The sequence below is a fragment of the Pinus tabuliformis genome, chromosome 7 (assembly GCF_031772625.1).
Source record: "Pinus tabuliformis cultivar Carrire ecotype Pingquan chromosome 7, CPIR1, whole genome shotgun sequence".
NCBI lineage: Eukaryota > Viridiplantae > Streptophyta > Pinopsida > Pinales > Pinaceae > Pinus > Pinus tabuliformis.
The window spans coordinates 771,070,495-771,079,542 of record NC_142293.1 but is presented as its reverse complement, the minus strand read 5'-3'; the positions used below and the strand labels follow the sequence as shown (position 1 = coordinate 771,079,542).

General features: G+C 31.4%; 1 protein-coding gene across 1 annotated transcript; it reads left to right on the top strand.

Moving 5' to 3' along the window:
• The first annotated feature begins 1,298 nt into the window (after positions 1-1,298).
• LOC149249850 (pathogenesis-related 5 protein Cup a 3-like) lies at positions 1,299-2,591 on the top strand. The gene is made up of 2 exons (XM_089456340.1): positions 1,299-1,623; positions 1,732-2,591. The coding sequence occupies exons 1-2, from the start codon at positions 1,527-1,529 to the stop codon at positions 2,391-2,393; spliced, it is 759 nt and encodes a 252-aa protein (XP_089312466.1). The 5' UTR covers positions 1,299-1,526; the 3' UTR covers positions 2,394-2,591.
• The last annotated feature ends 6,457 nt before the right edge of the window (positions 2,592-9,048 follow it).

The window sequence follows — 9,048 nt, the reverse complement described above, 5'->3', positions numbered from 1 at the left end:
CAATAAAACTTCCCTAACACATTTCCAGTAGAGGATAGCACTGAGAGATTCTAAAAATGTAGGGGAAGAGTTAGAAACCTAACCCAAATAGGATATGAGGAAATAGATACTAATACTGGATCAAAAGAGGGAGTCCAAGGTTGCAAAAAAAGGCTAGCATTGCCCCAAAATTAGGAATGAGAATAAAAATTTTTATGCTTATCTTTGGCATTATCAAAAGCGACAACAAATAAACCTCGAGCTAGAAGATAAATGGTTAGATATTCTGACAATAAAGGTTTCCACGATTTAGAAATCCACTTATGTAGATCAGAGAAACACAATCAAAACATATTAATTTTCATACTAACCCAACATATTAAAGTTTCATACTACCCTTTATCTAAAAAGAAAAATTCATCATGAAAAGATTCTTGATCCACAACATTATAATTTTCATATTCTTGATCCACAACATTATAATTTTCATACTAACCGAACATATTAAATTTTCATACTAAAACAAAAATTCATCATCAAAAGATTCTTGATCCACAACATTATTTATGGGCGGAGCTTCTTGAACAATTAGAAGAATAGATTCAACTTTGAGTATGGCACTATATGAAACAAAGGCTCGAGCTACGTCGTAATTCGTGCAACAGGTTTCTTCTCAAAGTCTCCAGAATTCAACATGAATGAGGAAAATGCAGAAACCTTGGTTGTCGCTCATCTCAGGAGGAAAATTAAAAAATGAAGATATTTATATTTTAACATGGAGCTATTTTTATAACTACCGAAGACATAGCTATATTGCTTTTGCTTTTTGGTAAAAAAGACTTTGACTTCTATTAAAACCGAAAATTCTATAAAATTTTAATAATATTTTTCAAATATATTAAAATGAATATTTGAAAATAAAAAGTTAATTTTTAAATTTTTGACAGATAAAATTATTGGTTTTTAACATTTAAGTTTCGAAACACGTCGACATAAGTTTTTCTATGTAATTTTCGTCGAAAATTCTTCATAAAAATTTAAAATACAATTATCATGGAAAAAAGTAAATTAAAAATAATAAATTAAAAGGAAAACCTAATAATACACCTAGTACAAATTTAACAACTATTGTGCTTGTAAAATCCCGTAAATGTCGCCTGTGTATGCGTCAAGAGGTAGTGCCGTCTCTGGACCATCTGCCTTACCTTCCCTTACTTTCGGAACACGCTAGTGTTAGTGGACACGCTATCCCCACCGACCATGCCATGCCATGCCATTTGTCCAGCTACACCTTATAACTTCCACAGCCCTATCCATCTTTTGGCCTCTCATTTCTATTTCTATTTATTTTCTTGCAGAGATTTCAAATTGCGGTTATTTGTGAAGTTGCGAGCAACCAAAAATTAGACGCAGTAAGCTCTCCGTCGATCTTCGTACTCTGTTACTAAAATTATGGCGTGACATCTTGGCTGCAGACACAAATTCAGGAAAATCCATGCATTTACATTTTGGTGTTATAGAGACTGTTATTACAACTAGTCTCCAAAATGGTGGGAACTCGAAGCGGCGACCAGTTAATAATGGCGGCATGGGCAGCTATATTTCTTGTTACAGTTACGTCTTTTCTTTGTTGTTGCTCTGCAGGTAAAATTCTCATTCTCCAATTTAATTGTTCCGAATGTTTGTCTTTCTGGCAATCCTGATAATGTTAATTAATCTTTTGTGAACTAATGCAATCTGAGGGAATAACAGAGTCACCTGTGGCTTATAAGACGATAAGGGTGGTGAACAATTGTGCATTTCCGGTGTGGCCTGCTACTGCGGGTTCAACTAATTTTCCTCCCACTCACATGAAGAAAGTGGGAGCAGGGGAGTCATATTCATGGAATGTAGATCCATTCTGGTGGGGATTCATTTGGGGGCGGACTGGTTGTGTCTTCAATTCCCAAGGGATTGGAGGCTGCGACTCCGGTGATTGTGGAGGAAAGCTGCAGTGCAAAACCGATAGTCAAGTTCAAATCAGGGCAATCACTAAAGCTGAGTTCGAACTTCTGGGAGGAATAGCAAAGCCGGACACGTATTCGGTTACGTTGGAGAATGGCTACAATCTTCCAATGTCGGTGGTTCCAAGTTATGCCGCCAATAATGTCAGTAGGAGTCGGCCCTGTGAGTCCATGGAGTGCAGAGCCAACGCTAATGTGGTGTGCCCGAAAGAATTGCAAATGAAGAAGAAAGGGAGCGTGGTTACTGCGTGCAATGGTCATTTCGATGGATATTTGCCGAGTTCGCCCGCGTTCAACGAGGCATTTAAGAAGGCGTGTCCTCGTGCATTCCCCTTCCAAAGTAGCACCATATGCCCTCCTCCCACGGCTTCCTACACCCTCATCTTCTGCCCTCGCCGTCCTTCGGCCTGAATATGTACTGTGTTTTCTAGCTTCTCTGGTTCAATCGTTCGACTACAAGGCATTTCGGAATTTGCTTTCTGGCTTAGGCTCGTTGTGTGTACGAATCGCAAATCCAGAGGTTGCATTACTTAGTTATGATTGCAACTAGTGTGTGGCATCAGCCGCGAACATGAATTTGGTGCATAATGGAGGATGTATAGTTCTTTAGTTTTGTTGTTTTGTTTTTCTGGCGTCAAATACCCATCCCAACTGAAACATTGTACACTGCACACTGAAATATTGTACAATTTGTTTTTTGCATCTTTCAAAAAATAATGCTTCAGGGTCAATGAATTGATGCTTCAGAACAAGCAACCAGACAACCAATACTTCTCATTGATGCTTTAGTTTTTCTTAAAGCTGACAGGAAAATCTAGTATTATCCTTGTGCGTTATTTTTTCTTTAACCTTAGTGGATAAATCTAATATTATCTTTGACTAGATTATGTTATTTTATTCTATTATATATCAAGATGCTTTAATTTTCCTTAAAGATTAGAAAAAATATCTAATTATTAAGATTTAGTATATTTAAAATTTATTTTGTTTTAAGTTTAAATATTAATTAGGTTAGTAGACATGATGTGTTTTGGGATTGGAATTGGATTTTTTTTAAGTAAATGACATGTATATGGGAAGATTTGCTCCCCTGATAATATTCTTTTACAAATAATCTATAAAACTAGGTTTTTAATTATGGATTGTGCATACATTTGTGAGATAGAGGGTTTCAATTTACTCATTTGTCGTTTGAAAAATAAAAGTGCATTCTTTTGTTTATTAATTTTTAAATTTACTTTCTCGGCTATTGTTTGGTATGAGAGTCGATTGAACTTTCTGTGGATTCTTGTGAGTCGATTGAACTTTCTGTGAGTCGATTGAACTTTCTGTGGATTCTTGTGAGTGGATTCTTGTGAGTCGATTGAACTTTCTGTGGATTCTTGTGGTCATAAATGAATTTTGGGCCAAAAGTTGAAAATCTTGTGTTTTGTTGGTCTGTTTAGGGTTCAGGATGTTTAATGGGAATATTTGATTACCATAAAAAAATAAAAAAAAGATTAATATTGGCCAGCATAGGGAAAATGACAAAAGAGGGAAAGGAAAATGACAGGAAAATGACAAAAGAGGGAAAATTAAAAAAGTAAAAAAAAGATTAATATTGGCCAGCATAGGGAAAATGACAAAAGAGGGAAAGGAAAATGACAGGAAAATGACAAAAGAGGGAAAATTAAAAAAGAAGAGGATAGAAAATCCAATGTGTAATAGTTATTTTTAACCAATGAGTTAGGGAAAATGATAAAAAAAGAAGATAGAAGAAAATCCAATGAAACAAATGTAATAGTTATTTTTAACCAATGAGTTAGGGAAAATGATAAAAAAAGAAGATAGAAAATCTAATGAAGCAAATGTAATATTGGCCAGCAAATGGGTTAGGGAAAATGACAAAAGAAGAGGATAGAAAATCTAATGAAGCAAATGTAATATTGGTCAAGGACCAAGTCACTTACATAAAACATTATTGTGAAAGAAAAGAAAAATTTTTAGATATGGTGGGAAAAATTAGTTTATTTTCACATTTAGGGTTAGCTATCAAGTTTGATTTAAAATGGAGGGAAAATGACAAAAAAAGAGGATAGAAAATCCAATGAAGCAAATGTAATATTGGTCAAGGACCAAGTCACTTACATAAAACATTATTGTGAAAGAAAAGAAAATTTCTTAGATATGGAGGGAAAAATTAGTTTATTTTCACACTTACATAAAACATTATTGTGAAAGAAAAGAAAATTTCTTAGATATGGTGGGAAAAATTAGTTTATTTGACCAAGTCACTTACATAAAACATTATTGTGAATGAAAAGAAAATTTCTTAGATATGGTGGGAAAAATTAGTTTATTTTCACACTTACATAAAACATTATTGTGAAAGAAAAGAAAATATCTTAGATATGGTGGGAAAAATTAGTTTATTTTCACATTTAGGGTTAGCTATTAAGTTTGATTTAAAATGGAGTTAGGATTAGTTATCAAGTTTAATATAAAATAGAATTAGGATCCCCTATCAATTTTAATGTAAAATGGAAAAATGGTTCAAATAATTGTGTTTCATTATTCCCATTATTTTCATAAAATAGAATGGATATTACCAATCTATTTCCCAATGCTACATGAGGTCACTATCAAACAACTATCTATAGAAACCCAATACAACACATTTTAGCTTTCATGGTCTTGAATGGCTTGTAGTAACAAACTTCAACCTTCTAGCAACTTCTCCAACAACTTACTTCGGCCTTGATGCAACTTCAGTGGCTTCAACCTAGAATCTTCACAACTTTGACCTAGAAGCAACTTCACAACTTCAACCTTGCAGCTTCGCCGCTTCAACCTTGTAGCTTCACAACTTCAACCTAGAATCTTCACAACTTTGACCTAGAAGCAACTTCACAACTTCAACCTTGCAGCTTCGCCGCTTCAACCTTGTAGCTTCACAACTTCAACCTTGCATATACAAAGCTTCAATGCACCTTCACACGATGCATCTTGAGAATTTTGTTTTGCCCAATAACTGTAGAAACCCTAACAAAAGAGAGAGAGAGGGGCCCAAAACATTGAACTTGTTATTCTTCTCCTTTTTAATCATTTTCTAACTTTTTAATCATTTTCCAACTTCTATCCTGAGGAGATCTTATCTAATATTATATAGATCATTTTAGCATTTAATCTAGTTTTTTACATTTCTTAATCTTATTGTTTTAAAAACATAACTCCTCAAATATTTGGTTATTTTTTTAATATTGCTTAATATTCTTTTAATATTGTATTTTAATGTGGCTTATAATAATTTATGCTATGCTTAGTAAATAACAATATGTATGTTAATGTCATATTATTAATAAATACTAAGCATAACAATATGTATGTTAATGTCATATTATTAATAAATACTTTAGAAATTAGATTTTGCATTTAATATGATGAGTGAACAATATTGAATAAATAATACAATGCCAATGAAAGTTGAACTTGGTGTGATTTATTTAAAATTTCTTATCAAAAGTTTTTAAAACAAAATGTTATAAATTTAAAAAACTATAAATTTAAATTTATAAATTTAATCATTTCAAACTTGAGATCTGAAATCTCTAGTTTGAAATGATTAATAATTTTAATTATTGGTGAATAACGATGATTATAATTAATAGCATAACCACATTTACTAATGTGGCTAATATATGCGGGTATGGAAATTGACACATATCTGAGTATACCAACCATATTAGTAAATGTGGTTGTTCTAGTATTTAATTACATTAGTAAATGTGGTTGTTCTAATATTTAATTGAAACTAGCGTTGGAATTTACAAAATCGATAAGGATATTATAACAAAATATATATCTTAGAAAAGTAATTAAAAAAAGGGAATTGTCTAAAAAAATGAAAAATTTTAAAAATAGGTAGATTGAATCAATCCACGTTGTAATGTATGGCTTTCCCATTTTTTTTTTATTATTATTTATTTCTCCCTAATTAACATAAGTGGCTATCAAGAATATGCACAATGATTTGTAAACATTTAATTATTACTTTCAATTCTATTGGTTTTTATTCATAGAGTGGCCACGACTATCCAAAAAAAAGTTAATTAATTAAAATATTAAAGTTGTAAATTCCAATAAAGGGAGACTTATCAAAACAAATTATTAATTATCAAAATTATTAGATATCAATTATAAATTATTAATTCTATATATATTGGAGGTAGGTTTGCAAATTTTATTTTATTTTTTATTTTGCAAATTTTATTTTATTTTTTATTTCTTAAAATTGTTGTTTAACAAGATTGTTTTTTTTCACTGAAAATTATGGAAATTTTAGCAAGATTTTAATAAAATCTTCTTGGAGGGATTTTTGTAAATCAAGATTACAACTGTCAAATTTCAAAATTTTAGGCGCCCTAGAGGTTTTCTATGATGCTGAATCCATTTTCAGCAAAAAAAAATATGATTCAAACATTACTAGTGGAAGATTTTTTGAATTCTTACCACTTTTTTAGTCTGACAATTCCTCAGCATTTGTAGACACTTTCCTTTATAGACACTTCCTTTTTTAAATCAATCGGTAAGATTGGGTTTGAATTGAATGGCTGTGGTTTCATGAGTTTAATAATATTACTCACCTGTTACCTGCCCAGGGAAATTGACATGCGTTTGGATTCCTCCTAGCGGATTTGACCAACACCTACAGAGTACGAAAGGGAAGGCAGTCCATCAAGTAGAGTACCGATATAGTCCAATCAACTCATGTTGTGGCTCCATTTCATTTCTTTGTATGCCTTTGTTTGTGCTTTTGTGATGTGGGTTTGTACATGTTATACATATTTTGCAGAATGTCCAGGAATGTGAGTCAACCTAATAACGCAGGGGGAGGACGGGCGTGATGAGGCGAATTCCTCGGCCATTGCAGCTCTTCTTATCTCCTACAAATTCGATTACGAAATTGAAAGGTTGAATTCCTTTAATCTGTAAAGATATATTAAGGTCTGATGTTTATTAGTATGATGTTTTTATTTTGTTGTGCATTTTATGATATCTAGAGGTAATTTTCGGAAGGACCAGCGATTTTGGCATTCAAATATTGCGGTGTCATCCATGTCTCAAGAACCCGGTAGCAAACACCACCCTTCAAATCCTTGCTTCTGGTCAGGGGATTACACCACATTGACCAAAGTGAGATGCCTGAATCCATCGAACAATGAAGTTATTGGTAGGTTGTCAGTGCACCTAAGACTTTTAGGTTATTAGCTTAAATCAATTTTATGGAAATAAAACATTTACCCCATCCTCCTTGTTTGATTCGTTTTAAGGGGAAAGTTACATATTATTGTAAAGTTTCAGTGTTCTTCTTTTATTCTAGTCGCAATATAAAGTTTAAAGTGATCTTTCTTTGTTCCTGTGAGTGTTGAAAAGTTAATCTTCTATTATTATTATTTATTTTATTTTATTTAGGAAATAGTATAATAGTTTTATGAGCTATGTTTGAGATTTATAATTGTTAATTTCAATTAAATTATTATTATTATTATAATAGTATAATAGTTTTATGAGCTATGTTTGAGATTTATAATTGTTAATTTCAATTAAATTATTATTATTATTATAATAAATTCAGTATGAAAACATTATTATTATTATTATAATAAATTCAGTATGAAAACATTATTATTATTTATCTCTTTTATTTCTATAAAAATAAAATTTAATATGAAAATGTTAGGTTAATTAAGTTATTTGTTATAATTTTTATAATTTTTATTGTCATACTTTTAATTAAATGTTAATAAAGGTAAAAGTCTACGTTTTAATTTTAATGAAGAACAATTTTTTTTCCAGGAAAAATATTTTGTCGATGATGTTTTATGGTCTGATTTTGTCATTGTGAATCTATTATTGGGTGAACTCATAAATCTTAGATGTCATTTTGCTCAAGTTGGATTTTTGGAAATGACTATCAAGGCTTATGATCTTAATTGAGAATTTTAAACCAAAATTAAACCATATATGTCAAAAATACCCTAATCAAGGATTTTAAAATGCATTCATTGATGGTTTCTAAAGCTAAGAATAAGGAATTTTAAAACCCTTGATTGAGGGATTAATAGTCAATAATTCTTTCCTATTTCTATGGATTTTCTTGGAACAACAACTTCTTATAGGTGGCATCATTCTTGAAACTGACTAACTTAATGCATGTAAATTTGTCATTAATTCCTATGTCCAATAAAATATTGTTTTCTCATTTTGAACTTCATATTATTTTTCATTTTATTTTATCTAGAATATACATAAACATTTTGTACCACATGAATAGTGAAATCTCAAAAAAACAATGCACATCTCGAGGTTTATACCCCTTAGGTTTATAAAATTAATCCCTTGGGTTTTTGACAAACATCTTCTCAATATGAAAATCAATCATGGTCAACCATGGTCCAATGCCACATTGTGACAAATATTGTCTCAATATGAAAATCAACCATGATCAACCATTGTCAACCATGGTAAATCATGGTTAACCATGGTCCAACATCACATTGTGACAAAGATTGTCTCAATATGAAAATCAATCATGGTCAATAACTATGGTCACATTATGACAAAGATTGTCTCATGATCCAACATTACATAGTGACAACCATGGTCAATCATGATCAACCATGGTATCCCATGGTCCAATGTCACATTATGGCAAAGGTTGTCTTAATATGAAAATCAACCATGGTCAACCATGGTCCAACATCGCATTACGAAAAATATTCTCTAAATATGAAAATCAATCATGGTCAACCATGGTCCAATGTCGCATTGTGACAAAGACTGTCTCAATATGAAAATCAACCATGGTCAACCATGACCTGCCATGTTTGTTTAGGGTTAATAATATTTATCTTAGGGCTTATATACCTTGGGTTTACAATATTAATCCCTTTGGTTTAATATTATTCCCTTCATTTTTTAGTATTAATCTCTTGGGTTTATAATATCAATCCCTTGGGTTTGTTAATCTAAGGGTTCATATTCCCAGGGTATAATATTATTGATAGGTTTTATAATATTAATCTAG

What these genes read in the sequence shown, in the direction of transcription:
- LOC149249850 (XM_089456340.1), top strand. Translation starts at nt 1,527, where the DNA reads ATGGTGGGAACTCGAAGCGGCGACCAGTTAATAATGGCGGCATGGGCA. An exon ending in TCTTTGTTGTTGCTCTGCAG is followed by an intron (nt 1,624 to 1,731) that starts GTAAAATTCTCA and finishes AGGGAATAACAG; the next exon opens with AGTCACCTGTGGCTTATAAG.